This window comes from Oncorhynchus gorbuscha, linkage group LG01 (genome assembly GCF_021184085.1).
Source record: "Oncorhynchus gorbuscha isolate QuinsamMale2020 ecotype Even-year linkage group LG01, OgorEven_v1.0, whole genome shotgun sequence".
Classification (NCBI taxonomy): Eukaryota; Metazoa; Chordata; class Actinopteri; order Salmoniformes; family Salmonidae; genus Oncorhynchus; species Oncorhynchus gorbuscha.
The window spans coordinates 81,224,642-81,249,739 of record NC_060173.1 but is presented as its reverse complement, the minus strand read 5'-3'; the positions used below and the strand labels follow the sequence as shown (position 1 = coordinate 81,249,739).

Here is a 25,098-nt window from a genome sequence, read left to right as displayed (position 1 = left end):
AATGAGTATTTATGTTATCTGGCGTAGCTTTCTATAATTTCTCCGGACATTTTGGAGAATTTTCTGAACATGGCGTCAATGTAAACCGAGATTTATGGATATAAAATGCATATTATCGAACAAAACATAAATGTACTGTGTAACATGTCATATTACTGTCATCTGATGAAGATTTTCAAAAGGTTAGTGAATGATTTTTATTTTAATCCTGCTTTTGTCATTGTATCTTTTGTTGGACAAAATGGCTATGTTTTTTCTTTGTTTTGGTGGTGGTCTAACATATATATATGCTGTGTTTTCGCCGTAAAACATTTAAAAAATCTGACACGCTGGGTAGATGAACAAGGTGTTTATCATTCATTTGAGGTATCGGACTTGTTAATGTGTGGAGGTTAAATATTTCTAAGAATATTTTTGCACTCCCTGCACCACCGTTTGAGTTGAACGGGGGGGGGGGGGTGTAGGCACAACAGGGTTATGGAACATATCGAGTAATTTATTGTCGACCTGGGATTCCTGGGAGTGCCTTCTGATGGAGATCATCAAAGGTAAGTGAATATTTATGGTGTTGTTTCTGACTTTGTTGACTCCAAAATGGCGGATATTCCTCTGGCTGTTTTGGGTTCTGAGCTCCGTTCTCAGATTATCCTTTTTCCGTAAAGTTTTTTTGAAATGTGACACAGCGGTTGTATTAAGGAGAAGTCTATCTTTTTTTCTGTGAATAACACTTGTATCTTTTATCAATGTTTATTATAAGTATTTCTGCAAAATCACCAGATGTTTTGGAATCAAAACATTACTGCACGTAAGGCACCAATGTAAACTGAGATTTTTTTATATAAATATGCACATTATCGAACAAAACATACATGTATTGTGTAACATGATGTCCTATGAGTGTCGTCTGATGAAGACCATCAAAGGTTAATTTTATCTACATGTCTGCTTTTTGTGACTCTTATCTTTGGCTGGAAAAATGGCTGTGTGTTTTATCGTCTTGGCTATGACCTAACATAATCATATGTGGTGCTTTCGCTGTAAAGCATTTTTGAAATTGGACTAGATGGGTAGATTAACAAGATGTCTATCTTTCATTTGATATATTGGACTTGTTAATGTGTGAAAGTTACATATTTCAAAAAAATATTTTTGAATTTCGCGCCATGCCTATTCAACGGAATGTTGTTGAGGGGTTCCGCTAGCTAAAAAGGTTAACTAAATATGCAAGTTTAAAAAGATGTACTTGTGTATTGATTTTAAGAAAGGCATTGATGTTTATGGTTAGGTACACATTGGTGCAACGACAGTACTTTTTTCATTTGGCGATGTAGGCTGTGATTCAATGATAAAATAACAGGCACCGCATCGATTATATGCAACCCAGGACAAGCTAGATTAACTAGTAATATCATCAACCATGTGTAGTTAACTAGTGATTATGTTAAGATAGATTTTTTTATAAGATAAGTTTAATCCTAGCTAGCACCTTACCTTGGCTCCTTGCTGCACTCGTATAACAGGTAGTCAGCCTGCCACGCAGTCTCCTCGTGGAGTGCAACGCAATCGGCCATAATTGCTGTCCAAAAATGCAGATTACCGATTGTTATGAAAACTTGAAATCCGATCAGCCCTAATTAATCGGCCATTCCGATTAATCGGTCGACCTCCAGTCAGTACAACATCTAATTCCTTTTTAAAGGTCATATTTAAGATATGTGTAGAACACACGTGTAGCATAGACATACATACTGTATGTACAAGAAGAGACCGTTTTTTAAACTGTTTAATATACTTTTTTAATATGACCAAATGTTCTTTGTTTACTTGAACAATATGTATAATAATGTACTGTATCACCCCAACCATAAGGACAACGACACCTCTGGTAACAGGAACAACCAATGGAGAGAGAAAGTAAATACAGAAAGAGAAACAGGGGAATGAGACAGAGTGGTAGATTAAAAGAAGGAACCCACTGGGCACACACTGGTTGAATCAATGTTGTTTCCACATAATTTCAATGAAATGACATTGAATCAACATGGAATAGACGTTGAATTGACGAGAGAAGAAAAGAGTGATAAAGAGGGTGACACAGAGAGGTTGAGAAAGAGAGAGTAGAGGAGAAGTGAGAAGGAGAGCGATTGGGAGGAGAAAGTTTTGTATGGGAACACAAAGACACAGAAAGATGCAGCCTAATTATTGTACAGCGTGGTAATTACTGTGCACCTTGTTCTCCTGAGACAATTATCACCCAGAGGCACCGGGATTCACGAATCTGATCCAGGGGGAATTGACAGCATCTGAAGTGTAACCGAAATCTAATTTCCAACCTGTGTGTGTGTGTGTGTGTGTGTGTGTGTGTGTGTGTGTGTGTGTGTGTGTGTGTGTGTGTGTGTGTGTGTGTGTGTGTGTGTGTGTGTGTGTGTGTGTGTGTGTGTGTGTGTGTGTGTGTGTGTGTGTGTGTGTGTGTGTGTTTGTGCATGCTTCTTGTGTGCATTTCCATTCCTGTGTGTGTCTGTGTTTGTCTCCATGTGACATGCATGGCAATTGCCTTCGTGCAGCTTAGATGAGATTTATTTATGAATTATTTTCATTATTTTGAGGGACTATGGCTGGGATGGGTGTGTCCAACGTAGCATATTTGCTATCTGTTTGTGTTTGTGCATGTTTCATACCTGTCCATTCTCATCACATTGCACAATTCTAGGCCTGCAGGAGGAGAAGAGAACTTCTTAGGGCTGCAATCCCGTTAATGGGATTGATATGACAACAGCCAGTGAGAATGCAGAGTGCCAAATTCAAACAACAGAAATCACATAATTAAAATTCCTCAAACATACATGTATCTTATACCGTTTTAAAGGCAATCTTGTTGTTTATCCCACCAAAGTGTCCGATCTCAAATAGGCTTTACAGCGAAAGCACCACAAACGATTATATTAGGTCACCGCCAAGTCACTTTTCCAGCCAAAGAGAGGAATCACAAAAAGCTCAAATAGGGATAAAATTAATCACTAACCTTTGATGATCTTCATCAGATGACACTCATAGGACTTCATGTTACACAATACATAATATATGTTTTGTTCGATAAAGTGCATATTTATATAAAAAAATCTCAGTATACATTGGCGCGTTATGTTCACTAGTTCCAAAAACATCCAGTGATATTGCAGAGAGCCACATCATTTTCCAGAAATACTCGATAAATGTTGATGTATATACAATTGTTAGACATGGAAATATAGATACACTTCACCTTATTAATGCAACCGCTTTACGGAAAAAGCAAATCATGCAATAATCTGAGTACAGCTTTCAGACAACAAAGCAGCCAAAAATATATCCGCCATATTGGATAGTCAACAGAAGTCAGAAATAGCATTATAAATATTCACTTACCTTTGATGATCCTCATCAGAATGCACTCCCAGGAATCCCAGTTCCACATTAAATGTTTGATTTCGTTCGATAATGTCCATCATTTATGTCCAAAGAGCTACTTTTGTTAACACGTTTGGTAAACAAATCCAAAGTCATGAAGCTCGTTCCCTAGTTGCAGACGAAATGTCAAAAAGTTCCTTTACTGTCCGTAGAAACATGTCAAACGATGTATGGAATTTTTTGCAACTGGAGAATTCCATTGTCTGTAGAAAAGCAATGGAACAAGAGCTAACTCTCTCGTGACCGCGCCTCAGAGCCTGTGGCAATCTGCTAGACACCTGGCTCAAACAGCCTTTATGAATCCCCACTTCACAGTAGAATCCTCAAACAAGTTTCTAAAGATGGTTGACATCTAGTAGAAGCCGTAGGGGGTGCAACATAACCAATATCCCACTGTATATTCAATAGGGGCTGGGTTGAAAATCGACCAACCTCACTGTGTATTGGAATGGCAAAGAGTTGAAAAACTACAAACCTCAGATTTCCCACTTCTTGTTTGGATTTCTTCTCAGGTTTTTGCCTGCCATATGAGTTCTGTTATACTCACAGACATCATTCAAACAGTTTTAGAAACTTCAGAGTGTTTTCTATCCACTAATAATAATATGCATATATTAGCAACTGGGACTGAGGAGCAGGCCGTTTACTCTGGGCACCTTTCATCCAGGTTAAAGCACCTGTTCTGTATGATCTACTTAAAGAGCATCCAGGAGAACATGCCCTACCTACCACCATCGCACACACACCCACACAATGACACACACTTCCCTCCTTCACATCGCTCCTCGTGTAAATGCACGTACACACACACACACACACACACACACACACACACACACACACACACACACACACACACACACACACACACACACACACACACACACACACACACACACACACACACACACACACACACACACGAGTTACATTTCCACCCTCCACTCCTCCTCTCCCCCATACCTTCTTGGATGTCTGCTTTCCCACTCAACCACTCACATCCCATCTGCAGAGCCCCGCTTGAGATGCACCGTGTCACCTCTCCTTTTCAGATTCATCCTTATCTCCTCTCTTCTGGTTCTTCCCCCTCTCCTCCAGGGCATGGGGTGCTCACAGCTCAGAGTGGAAAATAGAGGATAAGCGAGGATAACAAGAAGGAAGGCAATCATGTGGCGTAGGCTCCTGGAGGTGTTAACAAAGGGAAGGCACTTCACCACTGAGAGGTTACCTAATCCTAATTACCTGGTCCACTCATGCAGAGGCAGACCTGGTCTCTTTAAGTTCACACATCCACTTGTTCTTCTTTCCCAGCAGAGATCCTCAGTCGTGAAGAACTACGAAAGTGTGCGGAATTCACCTGAAAGTAATCGGTCGTGGACATAAATTATTCAAGATTTTAGTTCTGAGTTAATCAAGATTAATTTTTTAGGCCACAAATTCAATGGTGTCCGAAGGATCTGGAGAAGGTCTGGATGGAAGATGGGGCCAAAATCCCTGCTGCAGTGTGTGCAAACCTGGTCAAGATCTACAGGAAACGTATGATCTCTGTAATTGCAATCAAAGGTTTCTGTGCCAAATATTAAGTTCTGCTTTTCTGATGTATCAAATACTTATGTCATGCGATAAAATGCAAATTAATTACTTAAAAATCATACAATGTGATTTTCTGGATTATTGTTTTAGATTGTCTCTCACAGTTGAAGTGTACCCATGATAAAACATGACAGACCTCTACATGCTTTGTAAGTAGGAAAACCTGCAAAATCGGCAGTGTATCAAATACTTGTTCTCCCCATTGTATGTTTTTATATGATGTTGACCCTGTTTCTGCTGGGGTGTGTTACAGGAGTTTGCTATGTCTTTTGTGCATTGCCTTCAGAAAGTATTCACACTCCTTGACTTTTTCCACATTCTGCTGTGTTGCAGCCTGAATTAAACATGTATTACATTCAGATTGTTTTGTCACTGGCCTACAACAATAACACATTATGTCGAAGTGGAATATTTCTTTTCTAAATGTTTACAAATGAATAAGAAATGAAAAGCTGAAATGTCTTGAGTAAATAAGTATTCAACTATTTTGTAATGGCAAGCCTAAATGTCACGTGTGCTCCCTCTACTGCCTCAAGGTCACCAGACTGCTCGTTGTGGCGCACACCTGTCACCATCGTTACGCGCACCTGCGCGTCATCAGACTCACCTGGACTCCATCACCTCTGATTACCTTCCCTATATATGTCACTCCCTTTGGTTCCTTCCCCAGGCTGTGTGTTGTTCGTGTTTCTTGTTTTGTATTATGTTGTGTTTATTTATTAAAACACTCACTCCCTGAACTTTCTTCCTGACTCTCAGTGCACATCGTTACACAAAAGTTCAGGAGTTAAAACATGTTTAACAAGTCACATAATAAGTTGCATGGACTCACTCTGTGTGGAATAATAGTGTTTAACGTGATTTTTGAATGACTACCTCACCTCTGTACCCCACACATACAATTATATGTAAGTTCCCTCAGTCGAGCAGTGAATTTCAAACAGATTCAAATAAAGACCTGGGAGGTTTTCCAATGCCTCTCAATGAAGGGAACCTATTGATAGAAAAAAAAGCAGACAATGAAAATCCCTTTGAGAATGCCTGGTTATTCTTTCAAAATGTCTTCCTCACCATGTTAAATGTGCATGCCCCATTCAAGAAAGTTAGAACCAGGAACAGATATAGCCCTTGGTTTTCTCCAGACCTGACTGCCCTTAACCAGCACAAAAACATCCTGTGGCGTTCTGCATTAGCATCGAACAGCCCCCGTGATATGCAACTTTTCAGGGAAGTTAGAAACCAATATATACAGGCAGTTAGAAAAGCCAAGGCTAGCTTTTTCAAGCAGAAATTTGCTTTCTGCAACACAAACTCAAAAACGTTCTGGGACACTGTAAAGTCCATGGAGAATAAGAGCACCTCCTCCCAGCTGCCCACTGCACTGAGGATAGGAAACTCTGTCACCACTGATAAATCCACTATAATTGAGAATTTCAATAAGCATTTTTCTATGGCTGGCCATGCTTTCCACCTGGCTACCCCTACCCTGGTAAACAGCACTGCTACCCCCACAGCAACTCGCCCAAGCCTTCCCCATTTCTCCTTCTCCCAAATCCAGTCAGCGGATATTCTAAAAGAGCTGTACAATCTGGAACCCTACAAATCAGTCGGGCTAGACAATCTGGACCCTTTCTTTCTAAAACTATCTCCCGAAATTTTTGCAACCCCTATTACTAGCCTGTTCAACCTCTCTTTCATGTCGTCTGAGATTCCCAAAGAATGGAAAGCAGCTGCGGTCATCCCCTCTTCAAAGGGGGGGACACTCTTGACCCAAACTGCTACAGACCTATATCTACCCTACCCTACCTTTCTAAGGTCTTCAAAAGCCAAGTTAACAGATTATCAACCATTTCAAATCGATAATCAAGTACCTTCTCCACTATGCAATCTGGTTTCAAAGCTGGTCATGGGTGCACCTCAGCCATGCTCAAGGTCCTAAACAATATCTTAACCGCCATCAATAAGAAACAATACTGTGCAGCCATATTCATTGACCTGGCCAAGGTTTTCCAACTCTGTCAATCAACACATCCTCATCAGCAGACTCAACAGCCTTGGTTTCTCAAATGATTGCCTCGCCTGGTTCACCAACCACATTTCCGATAGAGTTCAGTATGTCAAATCGGAGGGCCTGTTGTCCGGGCCTCTGGCAGTCTTTATGGGGGTGCCACAGGGTTCAATTCTTGGGCCAACTATTTTCTCTGTATACATAAATGATGTTGCTCTTGCTGCTGGTCTCTGATCCACCTCTACGCAGACGACACCGTTCTGTATACTTCTGGCTCTTCTTTGGACACTGTGTTAACTACCCTCTAGACGAACTTCAATGCCATATAACTCTCCTTCCGTAGCCTCCAACTGCTCTTAAATACAAGTAAAACTAAATGCATGCTCTTCAACAGATTGCTGCCTACAAAGCCCCATATACTACCCACCACTGCGACCTGTACGCTCTTGTTGGCTGGCCCTCACTTCATACTTGTCGCCAAACCCACTGGTTCCAGGTCATCTACAAGACCCTGCTAGGTAAAGTCCCACCTTATCTCAGCTCACTGGTCACTATAGCAGCACCCACCCGAAGCACGCGCTCTAGCAGGTGTATTTCACTGGTCACCCCCAGGGCCAATTCCTCCTTTGGCCGCCTCTCCTTCCAGTTCTCTGCTGCCAATGACTGGAACAAACTACAAAAATCTCTGAAACTGGAAACACTTGTCTCCCTCACCAGCTTTAAGCACCAGCTGTCAGAGCAGCTCACAGATCACTGCACCTGTACATAGCCTATCTATAAATAGCCCAAACAATTCTCATCCCCTACTGTATTTATTTATTTTGCTCCCTTGCACCCCATTATTTCTACTTTGCACATTCACCTTCTGCAAATCTACAATTCCAGTGTTTTTAATTGCTGTATTGTATTTACTTTGCCACCATGGCATTTTTATTGATATCCAGGCTCTTCGCTGGCCATGGCAGAACATTGACCTTCCTGTCTTGCAGGAAATCATGCACAGAATGAGCAGTATGGCTGGTGGCATTGTCATGCTGGAGGGTCATGTCAGGATGAGCCTACAGGAAGGGCACCACATGAGGGAGGAGGATGTCTTCCCTGTAACGCACAGTGTTGAGATTTTCTGCAATGACAACAAGCTCAGTCCGATGATACTAACTTAATTGACGAAGGGAAAAGAAGGAAGCCTGTACAGAATACGAATATTCCAAAACATGCATCCTGTTTGCAACAAAGGCCCTAAAGTAATACTGCAAATAATGTGACAAAGCAATTAGCTTTTTGTCCTGAATGCCTGGTGTTATGTTTAGGGTAAATCAAATACAACACTCCATATTCTCAAGCATAGTGACGTCTGCATCATGTTATGGGTGTGCTTGTAATTATTATGGACTGGGGAGATTTTCAGAATAAAGATAAACAGAATGGAGCTAAATCACATGCAAAGTCCTAGAGGAAAACCTGGTTCAGTCTGCTTTCCACCAGACACTGGGAGATGAATTCACCTTTCAGATGGACAATAACATAAACACAAGGTCAAATCTAGACTGGAGTTGCTTACCAAGAAGACAGTGAATGTTCCTGAGTGGCCGAGTTAGTTATGACATTCATCTTGAAAATCTATGGCAAGACCTGAAAAACCGTTCAGTGGTTGTTTAGCAGTTGACCAAGAACCATTTTGACAGAGTTTGAAGAATTTTGATAATACAAATGGGCAAATGTTGCACAAATCAGATTTGGAAAACTCTTAGAGACTTACCCAGAAACACTCAGAGCTGTAATCGCTGTCAAAGGTACTTCTACAAAGTATTGACTCAGGGGTGTGAATACTTATGTATTAGATATTTCTGTATTTCCTTTTCAATAAATTTGCCAACATTTCTAAAAACATGTTTACACTTTGTTATTATTTGGTTTTGTTTGTAGGTAGGTGAGAAAAAAATACATGTTTAGTCCATATCGAATTCAGGCTGTAACACAACATACGGTGGAATACGTCAAGGGGTAGGAATACTTTCTGAAGGCAATGTAATTATGTGCTGTCAACCCACACCAGATAATGTTATGCATATGGTGTGTTTCCTCTAAGCATGCAACTGATAAAAAATGGTGTGTCCGAGAGGGAGAATGAGAGAGACAGAGGGAGTGTGAGTGTGCATATGCGTCTATGTTAGTGTGAGAGTGATTTTTAAAATATTTTTACTTCAACACATTATTAAACAATAATCCTGATATGTATTATAGAAGTCATGCGCTGTGTGTGCTCTTTGCTGCTCAATGTTTAAAAAATGATTGATGAAACCCAGAAACACACTGGAGGCAAGAGTACTTTGTTTATTGAAAATGCACATCTCCCAGAATACAATGAAAAATAGAGGCAGTATCTTTATGAACAGCAGAAATCTTTATGAACAGCAGAAGGTTTGTTTTTGTCTTCATGCCTGGGCATTTCCTCTGGTGGGGAATTGATGTCCAGGCAATCATTCTCTTCGTTGCCTGCTACTGCTTGTTACTCTTTCACTCTGACCTTCAACTACTCTAGAGGACAGAGACCTGGCCACAGGAGAGGAGTGGGAGGGGAAGAGTGTGTGTGTGTGTGTGTGTGTGTGTGTGTGTGTGTGTGTGTGTGTGTGTGTGTGTGTGTGTGTGTGTGTGTGCACCTAATGTGTGAATAATTTTTCCACAGTAAATGTGATCTGTTGTACTAGCAGGTGAATGCATCTGTATGTGCAAGGTCAGTGTCATACAATTTCATACCTAGCCAGAGAAAACATGCAGTACATGTAATTCCTCATACTGACCTGGCATGAGCAAGCATAAGTTAATGCAGTGGCCGTCTCTCCATAGCATGTTATAAGACAACGTATGAGGTTACTGCTATAGTCTTACAGAATACAGATAATAATGCAACTGAGTCAGTGCATCTTTTACACAGTTGTTCCTCTCATCCCTTCCTCCACACTCTCTCCTGTTCTATATCCGTCCCTCTCTAACGTCATTCACCAGAGGCACACTCTGCCACCTTCAGGCCTGGTTCCGGCTCCGTTACCAGGGGTTTGAACACCGGCTCCACCTGTCCATTCTTCTGCATACCCTCCTCCTTCCACGCTGCATAGAAAGAATGAAAAACACCAGTAGGCCTACATTAAAGAGGAATTGATTTGTTAAATGTCATCTGTTTGCAGATTTTCGGCTTTGTACAACCCTCACACTGTCTGTGTGTGTGTGTGTGTGTGTGTGTGTGTGTGTGTGTGTGTGTGTGTGTGTGTGTGTGTGTGTGTGTGTGTGTGTGTGTGTGTGTGTGTGTGTGTGTGTGTGTGTGTGTGTGTGTGTGTGTGTCGGTGTGTGTGTATGTCAAAATCAACATTCTGTGTGTGTGTGCATGCATGCACACACACATATGTTTTAATATCCATATGTTTGGGGATAAAATTAATTTCCATTCAAAATCCTAGTTTCCCTAACCCTAGCCCTAGCCCTAACCTTAACCTTAACCCTGACCTTAATCCCTAACTGTAACTAACTCCTAACCCATAAACCTAACCCATAACCCTAATTCTAACCCTAACTGTAACCCTAACCCTAAAGCTAACCCCCGAGATTAAAATAGCCGTCGTTCTCGTGTGTCCCCCCCACACACACACAGGATTCAATTTTAATCCCAGCAAAAACACATCTCACCATACAGCCTTGGACAAACACGGAGTACAAAAGCAAAAGAAAACAACATTTCTTATAATCCTGTTCACTTGAGTCTGTACAAGCATGCATGAACGCACATACCCATCGAAACACACAGACGTTCACACAGGATCCAGGTATATATGTCTTTCATAATACAAAAGCAAACCGTATCATTATCATTATCTTTGCTGCATGTTTCAGGTCATCTTTCAGGCAATATCAATCAGCTGATATGGGGCCTAAATCAAACTATTTATTGTCTGAGCAGCATCCCCCTGACCTCCAGGCCTCCTCTTGCCCCAGCTGAGCCCACTCACCCTTGGCCTGGCTACATTCTGCGGTGGGCTTCTCTGGCTGCTCTCCCCTTCTCACTGCAGCCCGGATGCGCCGCAACACGTAACTGCAGGCTGAAGGAAGAATAGTTTTCACTTAATTAACTGTTCCTATGGGAGGAGTAACATCCATACAAGTGGTCAGTATGTGTGATTTTGGATAGTCTGTCATAGAATAGAAGAGAGATAGATAGAATGAAACACACATACAGTAATAGGAGTGATGGGAGCAATTGAAGAGTTTCATTCCAAAACGCTATATATCCAAATTAGCTTAATATGCTTAAAGGAATTATGAAAGAGATCGGTGTGTTTTTTCACTATCATGGTATTTGTTTAAAATCTATCACTCGATGGTTTCATTTCAGAGAGACAAATAATCATGTTTTTTTCCCTAATTGCTATATACACACACCTCACTCTCAGAGAATTAAATAGTACTGCTAGGAAATGTCTGCTCTACCCAAAATTACAACCAACTATTGCAGAATTACCTCAAAAATGGGAGACACAAGTAGAAGGAGGGAAAAGTAAAGGACGTGTCTGTCGGCCCTGCATTAAAGACCAAATTTGGTTAAAGACAATTGAGATAAAAAATGTATACCCGTTTCATTTAAGGACCAAGAAATTGACAGTTTATGAACTGATACGCAAAGCGACACCGGATTCATTTTTTCTCTTCAGATCATTTATCTTGGAAATGTCCACATGTAGCTTATCTTTGGTCACAGGTCCAGGAATGGCTAAAGAATTGCCCATTTACCTGGGGCTAACTCTACAGATAGCACTGCTGGGTGATTTGAAATGTCATAGTCAATCAATCAACAACATAATAATACTTTGAGCAGAAAAGTTTACTTTTAATTTACAATCTGTAGAAACTATGGGAATTAGAAAGGTTCAGAACTTTAGTGAAACAGAACAGCACATTTGAAAAAATGTATGGCAAATAGAAATCCAATATGGATGGTGTTAAGAGATAGATGGGAGAGGTTGAATGGAGCTAAAGGTTGGGACTAATAACAACAAGATAACTCATGTCAAATATACTGTGTCTGTAAAATGTATGTAGGTTCAGAACTTTTGTGAAACAGCACAGTTAAAAATATATAGGAAATATAAAAAATGAACTGGATGGACATCAGGAATAGATGGGGAGGTTGAGGGTAGAGGAAGGAGAGGAATAAAACCAAACAAAATATAACAATTGTAAAATATATTGTGTCCACAGGCCGGCTCATACAGTTGAAATCGTTGAAATCGGAAGTTTACTAGTTTTTCAACCACTCCACAAATTTCTTCTTAACAAACTATAAATCAAATCAAAATCAAATCAAATTTTATTTGTCACATACACATGGTTAGCAGATGTTCATGCGAGTGTAGCGAAATGCTTGTGCTTCTAGTTCCGACAATGCAGTAATAACCAACAAGTAATCTAACTAACAACTCCAAAACTACTGTCTTATACACACAAGTGTAAGGGGATAAAGAATATGTACATAAGATATATGAATCAGTGTCCCAGCTTTGATGCACCTGTACTGACCTCGCCTTCTGGACCGAGAGACTGAAAAACAGCTTCTATCTCAAGGCCATCAGACTGTTAAACAGCCACCACTAACATTGAGTGGCTGCTGCCAACACACTGACTCAACTCCAGCCACGTTAATAATGGGAATTGATGGGAAATTATGTAAAATATATATAAATTGTATAAAAAAAAATATATATATATATAGCCACTTTAAACAATGCTACCTAATATAATGTTCCCTACATTATTCATCTGATATGTATATGTATATACTGTACTCTATATCATCTACTGCATCCTTATGTAATACATGTATCACTAGCCACTTTGTTTACATACTCATCTCATGTGTGTATACTGCACTCAATACCATCTACTGTATCTTGCCTATGCCGCTCTGTACCATCACTCATTCATATATCTTTATGTACATATTCATTATCCCCTTACACTTGTGTCTATAAGGTAGTAGTTTTGGAATTGTTAGCTGATTACTTGTTGGTTATTACTGCATTGTCGGAACTAGAAGCACAAGCATTTCGCTACACTCGCACTAACATCTGCTAACCATGTGTATGTGACAAATAAAATTTGATTTGATTTGATTTGGATGATAGCGGGGTGAACAGGCAGTGGCTCGGGTGGTTGTTGTCCTTGATGATCTTTATGACCTTCCTGTAACATCGGGTGGTGTAGGTGTCCTGGAGGGCAGGTAGTTTTCCCCCGGTGAAGCGTTGTGCAGACCTCACTGCTGCGCCTTCTTCACGATGCTGTCTGTGTGGGTGGACTAATTCAGTTTGTCTGTGATGTGTATGCCGAGGAACTTAAAACTTGCTACCCTCTCCACTACTGTTCCATCGATGTGGATAGGGGGGTGTTCCCTCTGCTGTTTCCTGAAGTCCACAATCATCTCCTTAGTTTTGTTGACGTTGAGTGTGAGGTTATTTTCCTGACACCACACTCCGAGGGCCCTCACCTCCTCCCTGTAGGCAGTCTCGTCGTTGTTGGTAATCAAGCCTACCACTGTTGTGTCGTCCGCAAACTTGATGATTGAGTTGGAGGCGTGCGTCGCCACGCAGTCGTGGGTGAACAGGGAGTACAGGAGAGGGCTCAGAACGCATCCTTGTGGGGCCCCAGTGTTGAGGATCAGCGGGGTGGAGATGTTGTTGCCTAACCTCACCACCTGGGTGTGGCCCGTCAGGAAGTCCAGTACCCAGTTGCACAGGGCGGGGTCGAGACCCAGGGTCTTGAGCTTGATGACGAGCTTGGAGGGTACTATGGTGTTAAATGCCGAGCTGTAGTCGATGAACAGCATTCTCACATAGGTATTTCTCTTGTCCAGATGGGTTAGGGCAGTGTGCAGTGTGGTTGAGATTGCATCGTCTGTGGACCTATTTGGGCGGTAAGCAAATTGGAGTGGGTCTAGGGTGTCAGGTAGGGTGGAGTTGATATGATCCTTGACTAGTCTCTCAAAGCACTTCATGATGACGGAAGTGAGTGCTACGGGGCGGTAGTCGTTTACCTCAGTTACCTTAGCTTTCTTGGGAACAGGAACAATGGTGGCCCTCTTGAAGCATGTGGGAACAGCAGACTGGGATAGAGATTGATTGAATATGTCCGTAAACACACCAGCCAGCTGGTCTGCGCATGCTCTGAGGGCGCGACTGGGGATGCCGTCTGGTTCTGCAGCCTTGCGAGGGTTAACACGTTTAAATGTTTTACTCACCTCGGCTGCAGTGAAGGAGAGTCCGCATGTTTTGGTTGCGGGCTGTGTCAGTGGCACTGTATTGTCCTCAAAGCGGGCAAAAAAGTTATTTAGTCAGCCTGGGAGCAAGACATCCTGGTCCGTGACGGGGCTGGTTTTCATTTTGTAATCCGTGATTGACTGTAGTCCCTGCCACATACCTCTTGTGTCTGAGCCGTTGAATTGAGATTCTACTTTGTCTCTATACTGACGCTTAGCTTGTTTGATTGACTTGCGGAGGGAATAGCTATACTGTTTGTATTCGGTCATATTTCCGGTCACCTTGCCCTGATTAAAAGCAGTGGTTCGCGCTTTCAGTTTCACGCGAATGCTGCCATCAATCCACGGTTTCTGGTTTGGGAATGTTTTAATCGTTGCTATGGGAATGACATCTTCAGCGCACGTTCTAATGAACTTGCACACCGAATCAGCGTATTCGTCAATGTTGTTGTCTGACGCAATACGAAACATATCCCAGTCCACGTGATGGAAGCAGTCTTGGAGTGTGGAATCAGATTGGTCGGACCAGCGTTGGTCGGACCAGCGTTGAACAGACCTCAGCGTGGGAGCTTCTTGTTTTAGTTTCTGTCTGTAGGCAGGGATCAACAAAATGGAGTCGTGGTCAGCTTTTCCGAAAGGAGGGCGGGGCAGGGCCTTATATGCGTCGCAGAAGTTAGAATAGCAGTGATACAAGGTTTTGCCAGCCCTGGTTGCGCAATCGATATGCTGATATAATTTCGTTTTGGCAAGTCAGTTAGGACATCAACTTTGTGCATGACACAAGTAATTTTTCCAACAATTGTTTTCAGACAGATTATTTAAATTATAATTCACTGTATCACAACTCCAGTGGGTCAGAAGTTTACATACACTAAATTGACTGTGCCTTTAAACAGCTGGGAAAATTCCAGAAAATGATGTCATGGCTTTAGAAGCTTCTGAAAGTCAAATTGACATAATTTCAGTCAATTAGAGGTGTACCTGTGGATGTATTTCAAGACCTACCTTCAAACTCAGTGCCTCTTTGCTTGACATCATGGGATAATCAAAAGAAATCAGCCAAAAATTATAGACCGCCACAAGTCTGGTTCATCCTTGGGAGCATTTTCCAAACGCCTGAAGGTACCACGTTCATCTGTACAAACAATAGTACGCAAGTATAAACACCATGGGACCACGCAGCCATCATACCGCTCAGGAAGGAGACGTGTTCTGTATCCTAGAGATAAACGTACTTTGATGTGAAAAGTGCAAATCAATCCCAGAATAACAGCAAAGGCCCTTGTGAAGATGGAGGAAACAGGTACAAAGTAACTATATCCACAGTAAAACGAGTCCTATCTTGACATAACCTGAAAGGCCGCTCAACAAGTAAGAAGCCACTGCTCCAAAACCGCCATATAAAATCCAGACTACAGATAGCAACTGCACATGGGGACAAAGATCATACTTTTTGGAGAAATGTCCTCTGGTCTGATGAAACAAAAATAGAACTGTTTGGCCATAATGACCATTGTTATGTTTGGAGAAAAATGGGAGATGCTTACAAGCTGAAGAACACCATTCCAACCGTGAAGCACGGGGGTGGCAGCATCATGTTGGGGGGTGCTTTGCTGCAGGAGAGACTGGTGCACTTCACAAAATAGATGGCATCATGAGGTGGAAAATGATGTGGATATATTGAAGCAACATCTCAAGACATCAGTCAGGAAGTTAATGCTTGGTCACAAATGAGTCTTCCAAATGAACAATGAACCCAAGTATACTTCCAAAGTTGTGTCAAAATGGCTTAAGGACAACAAAGTCAAGGTATTGGAGTGGCCATCACAAAGCCCTGACCTCAATCCCATAGAAAATTTGTGGGCAGAACTGAAAAGGTGTGTGCGAGCAAGGAGGCCTACAAACCTGACTCAGTTACACCAGCTCTGTCAGGAGGAATGGGCAAAAATTCACCCAACTTATTGTGGGAAGCTTGTGGAAGGCTACCCGAAACGTTTGACCCAAGTTCAACAATTTAAATGCAACGCTACCAAATGCTAATTGAGTGTATGTAAACTTCTGACCCACTGGGAATATGATCAAAGAAATACAAGCTGAAATAAATCATTCTCTACTATTATTCTGATATTTCACATTCTTAGAATAGTGTGGTGATCCTAACTGACCTAAGACAGGGAATCTTTACTGTAATTAAATGCCAGGGATTGTGAAAAACTGGATGCATTTGGCTAAGGTGTATGTAAACGTCTGACTTCAACTGTATAAGCTGAAGTAGAAGCCCAGGTTGTGTTTTTCATTAGTTTACTCCAATTATGGGAGGGGTGGTTGGGTTAGTGGAAAATAATAAAGGAAATATGCCGTACCATATACAGTGCCAGTCAAAAGGTTGAACACCTACTCTTTATTGTTGTGAGATGCAGAGTATGTGGACGGATGATCTCCGCATTTGTGGTTCCTACCATGAAGCATGGAGGAGGTGTGATGCTGTGGGGGTTCTTTTCTAGTGACACTGTCAGTGATTTATTTAGAAATCATACCACACTTAACCAGCATGGCTACCACAGCATTCTGCAGCAACATGCCATCCCATCTGGTTTGCGCTGAGTGGGACTATAATTTGTTTTTCAACAGGACAATGACCCAACACACCTCCAGGCTGTGTAAGGGCTATTTGACCAAAAAGGAGGGTGATGGAGTGCTGCATCAGATGACCTGGCCTCCACAATCACCTGAACTCAAAATAATTGGATGATTTGGGTGAGTTAGACCGTAGAGTGAAGGAAAAGCTGCCAAGTGCTCAGGATATATAGGAACTCCTTCAAGACTGTTGGAAAATAATTCCAGGTGAAGCTGGTTGAGAGAATGCCAAGAGTGTGTAAAGCTGTCATCAAGGCAAAGGGTGGCAACTTTGAAGAATCTCAAATATTAAATATATTTTGATTTGTTTAACACTTTTTTGGTTGCTACATTATTTCATATATGTTATTTCATAGTTTTGATGTCTTCACTATTAGACAATATTACAAATAAAGAAAAACCCTTGAATGAGTAGGTGTGGCCAAACTTATGACTGGAACTGTGAATAAAAATATATATATATATATATATATATATATATATATATATATATATATATATATATATATATATATATATATATGGGGAATTGGAAATGATGCAGACAATTGCATTGATGAAAGCTACAATCTGTCAGCAATATTGAAGCTGATCTACCCCGTAAAAAAAAAGTACTGCTAGGTTTAACACAGTAAAATGTAAAAACTAACTACATTATTTATATTTATAAAGATACATTTGTGACATCAAATGTTTTATATATATTTTTTATAATTCAATACAGGAAGTAACATGAGATCTTTATGTATAACATTTACATTGACCATTTGAGTAATTTAGCAAATGCTTTTATCCAGAGTGACTTATAGTAAGTATATACATCTTATGCTAAGCTAAGTGAGACATCCACATCACAGTCAAATATACAGGATATGAACATTCCATTCCAGCTAAACAGTGCATATCATTTAGCATAAAAAACACATGTTTCTATAATCTGTGAATTAAAACTCTGAGAGCATTCATATTTTACACAAACATAAAGGTACCCATAAGCAATCATTTCTGATGAAAAAACACAATTGTGAAAAAATGGTGGATAAAGTGAATCGTAAATAAACTCTTCAATTATAACTACATATATTGGATATATGCTGCAGGCTGCAGTATTTAAAGGAACAACAGCCCCAGGCACAGTCAGGTCAAATACCCCATACTGTTAGTGTTAATAACCAGAGAGTTATGAATGATAACTCTGTGTACAGACTCAAGGATTCAGGAAGCCAGATGTAGCCTACTTGTTCAATAGCTAGTCCTGACCAAAATCCTTGGGTGAAAAGTCCCTGAGGAGATGAACGGTATAGAATCTAATCAGGACTATATGAATGGCAGACGTTACCGAAACAGTATGTCCACTGTTGTTTGGATGGAATATATCTAGCTATCATGATTGAAGCTCACTCTGAATAGGTGAATACTTTTATTGAATAATTCAATAATAAGGCTCAATGAAAGCCCCGCCCCCTTGATTGTTCATGACAGCATTTCTGAGCCAGAGGTAAATTGTTTGATTGACTCAACTGCTGGGTTGCAGGAGTTCGTTCACTTAGTTGGGTTGTTTTCTTGAAAAAATAACAAGGTTGGGTTGTTAATACTGCGTTATTGGTGCTGTGATTTATTCAGATATGACCCAGGGGAACAGAAGACTAGAGATGTTATTTAGTAGGGGCATGGCTTTCAGATATTTATTTATAGCCACCCGTGAGAGTAAATGTCATTCATGTTCATCTGTTCTGTTGTATATTTATTACATTTTAAGGTTGAACATTGACACCTTTTCAGCTTCACTGAGGCTTGCAGAAATGTATGTTGCATAAAAGCCTATGCATATCCCATTGTTGGGATAGATACCACCTTATTATAATATGTAATAAATAGTCTTTATATTCTAGAGGAATGTGTAAAATGTGAAAGAAAGTAAGGACATTTTTAATTTGCAGTAAACTTAACATGATGAACAGGAATTAAATGTACTTTCCCGGGTGGCCAATAAGATCTATAAGAAAGCCACGCCCCTAACAAGCCACACCTCCGGACAATAACCTGACAGTTACATTAAAAAAGACACAGCTGCTAAGTCAACCCAGCATGAAAGTAAAAAAATATTCAACTGAAGGTTAAATGAACACATTTTTAGGTAATGCAAACAACCCCCCAACTGGCTGGGTCAAAACCAACCCAGTGTGTGTTCTGTCCAATATTTACCCAGCGCTGGGTTACAAAAGAACCCATATTGGGTTGTTTTCAATCCAACATTTGTTATAGTGTAAATAGAATTCCACCCCTATTGACTTCTCTCCTTGAAAAGTGTGCCTGAATGAACACCATGTATATGTGAAGTGGAATTCAACAGGTAGTGTGTGGGCCTACATATACTGGTTAACAGTCATGTAGCTTCTCTCAACTGACTTTAGATATTCCAACGGCTATGTCAGTGTTATGATCACATTATGTAACCCTGACAGAGGATTCAAATAAAGTGTATCCACATATTTCATTGAGTGCTCCAACACCATGTATTATAGTATCATAGAACTCTTAAGTTGTTCCTGTGTATAAGCCCAATTATTTGATTCCTGTCATTGTTGTTGAGCAGTGAGCACCCCTCCTACTTTGCTGAAGAGCGAAGGACTAATTGAACTGACATATTTCATGGGTTTAAAAGTACTTCATAATGACAAAATATACAGGTTTGAATGGGGAATACTGAAGGCATATGGCCTTCGGTATTATTAATTTTAGAAATATGCTGACTCATGCTTCAGTTGCAAACTCTAATGAGAAACACTATTTTCACGCCACTTTGATACAGCTACGACCTGAAGTTACTTTTCCGTAGCAAGTTAGGAGAACTTACACAGCAGGTTGGGATAATTAACGTAGCAGGTAAGAATAATTAGATTAAGGTTGGGAAAGGGTTAGGGTTAACTGTATCAAAGTGGCGTGAAAACAGCGTGTCGCAAACTCTAATAGACCCTGTCTCTTTGTCTCAATCGGAATCCTCTTCCCATCTCTTCTGTTCTTTCCACATAAGCCTCATGGCCTTTACGACAACTCCACCCAAGTTGCAATTAACTCAGCAAGTCACAAGACCTATTTACTGTACACTTGTTTTGACGTGTTTATACAAGTGGGTAGTTGCAGAGGGAATGTGTATCAGACAGGGAAGGGAAGGCACTGCTGTAATGCTGACTGTAAAACCAAGGCAGGAAAACACTGCCAAGCCTCAAGGAGAACTTATCTAGTCATTATGCATTTTCATGTTGCTATCACCGACATAGCCTAGCTATCTCAGAGCCTTATATTGGGTAAATATAAGTCTCTGGTATATCTAATACAATGTGAATTTAGTAGCAGATATTTGAAAAGAGACTCACAGTTGATGATCAGTCACACCATTTCACACGGAGATGTCGCAGATACACAACGTAGTTAGCTAAATTGTCTGATGAAATACAAAAAGCCGTGTTTTAGTCTCTCCAGCACTGTCAACTGCGGTGGCTTCTCTATGTCAAAACAAATGTTAACCCCTCCCCTGACCAACCCCCTAATGGCATGACTCATTGGGAGGAGTGTGGTGTGCACTGCACAGGCATGACTTGAAGAGAGGGAAGGATAGTCAAAGTCCAGGTTAATCATACGATGTCACCTGTTATGATTGCCTCTGAAGCATTTTGTATCTGTACTGATGAATGTTATTGATGTGTGCCACTAGGACAGCACACTTGACATTTACACATTATTACGATTTGTTTACTATTTAACTTAGGGTTTGGCCCCTTTTTTCCCCATGTAAATATTATCTGTATACCCATTTGTTTACTCCTGTTTGTAGCACCTCATGAAGCAGGTCTTGTCTGCTACGTGATATAAAGGACTGGAGACCCCTTAGCACTGCACATGAATTAGAGCAAATAACTACTCTGTCTGGCTTGACTTACTCTACCCACTGCAAGGCCAACAGTATGGCCATCAGCTCTGCTGTATATACAGCTAGATGATCTGTAATACGTTTCCTGACTTTCACCCCACATTCCTGCACTACAAATGACACTTTACGTTCACTTTTCTATAAGCGAAAATTGATTGGTCACTTTGCTGTGATTGCCTTACTTTGATTGGTTAGCACGCTTCCTGATACAACGTCGCTTCACCCTTGTCGTTGTAGCACAGCTAGCTAAATGAAACTGAAAACATTGCAATTGAGGTGAGCAAAATTATATTTTCTACGAGTAATATGGTTACATTCAAGACATGTATACGCACTTTTTTGCCCGAAAGCGCCTGTTTGTTGGATAGGTGGACCAGAGCAGCGCACTGCATCAGTGCAAAATAATAATAACTAACGTTATCTGATAAGTTAGCAACCGTTAACAGTTAGATAACGTTAGATAAATAGATGAAACAAACCTGGTTAGCTTTTATTTATTCTGTTAATTAAAATAATACAATATTTCACTGTTTTGCGGTTGAGTTCGCAATGTAAGATTTACGTGCTACTCATGGCTCTCTTGACATTTGTAGGTTTAACTAGCTGGCTAAATAACGTTATCTATATTAACTAACGTTAGTCTGTTGCTGTAAACAGCTAACTAGCTAGCTAACTACCTAACTTTTGCTGGCACTTATTGTTGTCACATTGCCTATGCTCTTCCCACAGCCAATAGTATTTGCTAAATGGCTAGCTATGTACCCCAATGGATAAAACGGATTGGATAGGTAAACATTGTGTGGAAAGTTCCACCTAGAGTGCAATATGATTACCATATTGAAGCTGGCCAAGAAAGTTTCTAGACCTACCTCGATCAAGTGTAACGTTAGGGGCTTGATGTGAATATTGGAGTTTGATACAGAATCAATAATCCTACCTCCTTGTTTTTGTAGGCAACAAACTCGATTGATTGACAAACCAATCCCAGAGGGTCAAGTGTACAGAAGCAGCACAGCAGATTACTGTTTAACGTTCATCTGTGTCGGTGTCAACAGTCTGAGGGCTACCTACCTATCTAAGGAACATTAGAGATTGACTGAGACAACAGTAAGGTTTGACCACAGGGGTCAGAAGGGCTGAAGATGGCAGGGTTCTTGGACAACTTCCGCATGCCGGAGTGTGAGTGCATTGACTGGGGGGAGAGGAGAAATACCCTTGCATCCATCGTCGCCGGAGTCCTGGTGAGTGCTGTGGCATGAAGGTGTGTGTGATTACACATGTCCTGGCAATACATCAACAAAACTCGAAAGTGGTAGATTCCAGCGAATGTGCATGCAAAATCACAACTTAAATGTCTCACAGAATGAACAAACCAAATATAAATGAAACGTGTCTCTGCCTATAGTGCCTCTTGCTAATGTTGACATGTTGGAGAAATAAAGCAAATAAGAAGCATTATTGATGTTACATAAAATGGACATACTGACGTTACAAAAAGTACTTTGCGGGAGCCACATCAGTTAGCATTATTTGAATGAACATCCCACATTACTGTGGCAATCCGTCATCAATTAATAGAAAATGTCTTAATACCATGGACATTATTGCATCACAATACCAGGAAGCCATTGCAAGTGTACACACAAGTTTAGCAGTCAGTTGCTAGGGTTAGGAGCTTCCAAGCCCATTCTATTCATTTTTATTTCTATGGTCCCAGGCCTGTCCTGGGGATGGGATCAGGGAGGGTAACCAAACCTAGCCTGGGAGGATATTGTGGGGGATTTGAGGAGGGTGATGCGGAGGGCAGTGTGGCTGATGAAACTCCAAACTCTCAGCATATGAGTGTTGATGATCTGAAGAGTACATGGTGTGTACTGCAGCATGTGGTGCACTACCCTCAACAGTGTTTTGCCAGACCCTAGGGTAGTGGTCGGTGCAGTGTACTGTATAGCTGAGTTGAGATGGGCCTGGTAGAGCTGTGCTGTGATGGGGCTAGGTCTAGTTGTGCTGTGCTGAGGCGGGTCTGGTTGTGCTGTGCTTAGGCAGGCCTGGTCTGGTAACATGGGAAGGAGTTTGTAAGGGGAATTGAAGAGGGTGGTGTGGAGGGCAGTGTGGCCGGCGATGCTCCAAACTCTGTGTGGGGCCTCTGACTGCGTACGGCTTGAGCATAGCTTCAGTGTATCTGCATGCAGTTCCTGGGAGATAAGTGGTAAAAGGTGGTGGGGTGGGCAGTGTTGCTGGCTGTTCTCCAGTCTCTGTGAGGTGCCACTGGATGCAGGTCTAAACGTGCGTCTGATTTGTCTCAGTGGCTGGTCTGCTGCTCCTGTGGGGTGAGGTGGACTGGCCACCCAGAGCAACATCCTGGCGAAGGTGGGGACAGCCTCTTTGAGCAAATGTACATTATCATACAGGCAGTCCAAACTACGGGTTGTAAGTTGGGCCAATTTTACATTTGGTCATTTATCACAGTGCCAGGAGAAGCTGGCATTTATCCTCTAGATGGTGGCAGGTTTGAATATCTCTCCTCCGGTGCAGGGTGGATATTACAATCATCACATCAGGGAAGGTGGTAGAGGCCCGCTCCAACACCCTCCCAAGTGATGTAACCACCATCTCCTGTTGAGCATGCAGGTCATTGGTTCCAGTATGTACAATGATAAGGCTCAGTGAACCAAGCTGGGCCACGGTCAGGAGCTCCTTGGCTCTCAGATGTGGTGCACCACAACTTTGCCACCACTCTTTTTTTCGCTCTTCATTTTCCATTGGAATCCATCATCAAAACAATGTCAGGCTTCTTCTCTTCTTCTCTGTGGAGGATGGCAGGAGTAGGAGCAATCACGGGCTGTGAGACTGGGGTGGAGGGGGTCAGCTGAGTTGGATTGGTTGGATGGTTTGGTTTGTTGATGGGTCCTTGTTCAACAGTTTACTGGGTCCTTGGTTTATACTGAAATTAAGGAGTTGGTGGTGGTGGCTGACCAATTCCTGCCTTAGATCTTGTAGCTCCTTCTGCAGGTTCCTTATGTCTTATATTGACAGTGGTGGACAGTTCCTCGCGTACTCTGCACACTTCAGGATGGTACTGGTTGTCGTCCTCAACGCAACTGATAGCATACTGCAATTCCCGGATTTCATCCAGATGCTGACGCACCAGGCTGAGCTTCTCCACTCTGAAATGCTGTGATACTGCAGGTTTCACATGTGACAGTGGCATGCTGAGGGCAATGTCTGCTTCAAGCGGTGGAAGAGAGATCGATGCATGCTCAGGTATCTTTTACAGGGAATCGCCCTAGTACAGAAATAAATTAGCATGTCCAGGCAATGCTTATGAGATGAAATCAGTGAAAGAAGATGTGACGATTATGTCACAGAGCAATCAAAACAGAGTTACATTGATTGGAGAGAGAGAGGGTCGTCACACAGCTAGAATTCTTTTGGTGCTTGTTTTCATCTCAATTATCAGAAGTGTGTAGGAAATGGCCTCCTGCATGGATAATGCAGCATTGTTCTTTCTCCTGCTTTTTGTCATTCAGTTGGCGGTGGACAATTCACCTCATAGAGTGCCAGAGATGAGCTACTCATTCGAAAACACCTTTAGGCAGTTGCAAATCATTTCTCAGTATAACATTTTTGTTTTTTTCTCAAATAGCTTTTTTTCAGTTTGGGCTGAATTTCATTTGCTGCTTTCACCTCCATTGGAGGCTAAATATTAGTGATGGAGAATAAAATGGATACAGTTACATATCACAATATTCATTTTTGACAATATTGTATCTTTCTGACTCCCAAGTATCAACTTAAAAAAAAATATATATATATATATATAAACTCAGCAAAAAAGGAAAAGTCAACCCCGTGTATTTTCAGCAAACTTAACATAAATATTCAAGTAAATATTTGTAGAACATAAGATTCCACAACTGAGACATAAACTGGACAAGTTCCACAGACATGTGACTAGCAGAAATGGAATGTGTCCCTGAACAAAGGAGAGGGGGGGGGGGGTAAAAATCTAAAGCAACAGTCAGTATCTGATGTGGCCACCAGCTGCATTAAGTACTGCAGTGCATCTCCTCTTCAAGGACTGCACTAGATTTGCTAGTTCTTGCTGTGAGCAATATGTTTGAAATATTGAATTGCAATCAAATTGCAGTGTCGAATCGCGATACATATCATATCGGTACCTAA

General features: G+C 41.3%; 1 protein-coding gene and 1 long non-coding RNA gene across 4 annotated transcripts in view; one reads left to right on the top strand and one right to left on the bottom strand.

The window, feature by feature from the left end:
- Positions 1-10,024: 10,024 nt before the first annotated feature.
- Positions 10,025-20,518, bottom strand: LOC124043444. The gene is made up of 3 exons (XR_006840319.1): positions 20,360-20,518; positions 11,050-11,139; positions 10,025-10,156 (listed from the first exon to the last, which is right to left on the bottom strand). It is a non-coding gene; the product is annotated as an uncharacterized LOC124043444 (long non-coding RNA).
- A 513-nt stretch (positions 20,519-21,031) lies between these two features.
- The window catches only part of LOC124043422 (transmembrane protein 50B-like), a 15,443-nt gene continuing 11,376 nt past the window's right edge, over positions 21,032-25,098 (top strand). The window contains exons 1-2 of one of the 3 annotated variants that reach the window (XM_046362030.1): positions 21,032-21,189; positions 21,867-22,154. In XM_046362030.1, the coding sequence (XP_046217986.1) occupies positions 22,056-22,154 (99 nt within the window). In that variant the 5' untranslated portion in view covers positions 21,032-21,189; positions 21,867-22,055. Of the gene's footprint in view, positions 21,190-21,866; positions 22,175-25,098 lie in introns of those variants that run through there. The other 2 variants (XM_046362038.1, XM_046362047.1) reach the window with 2 other exon arrangements.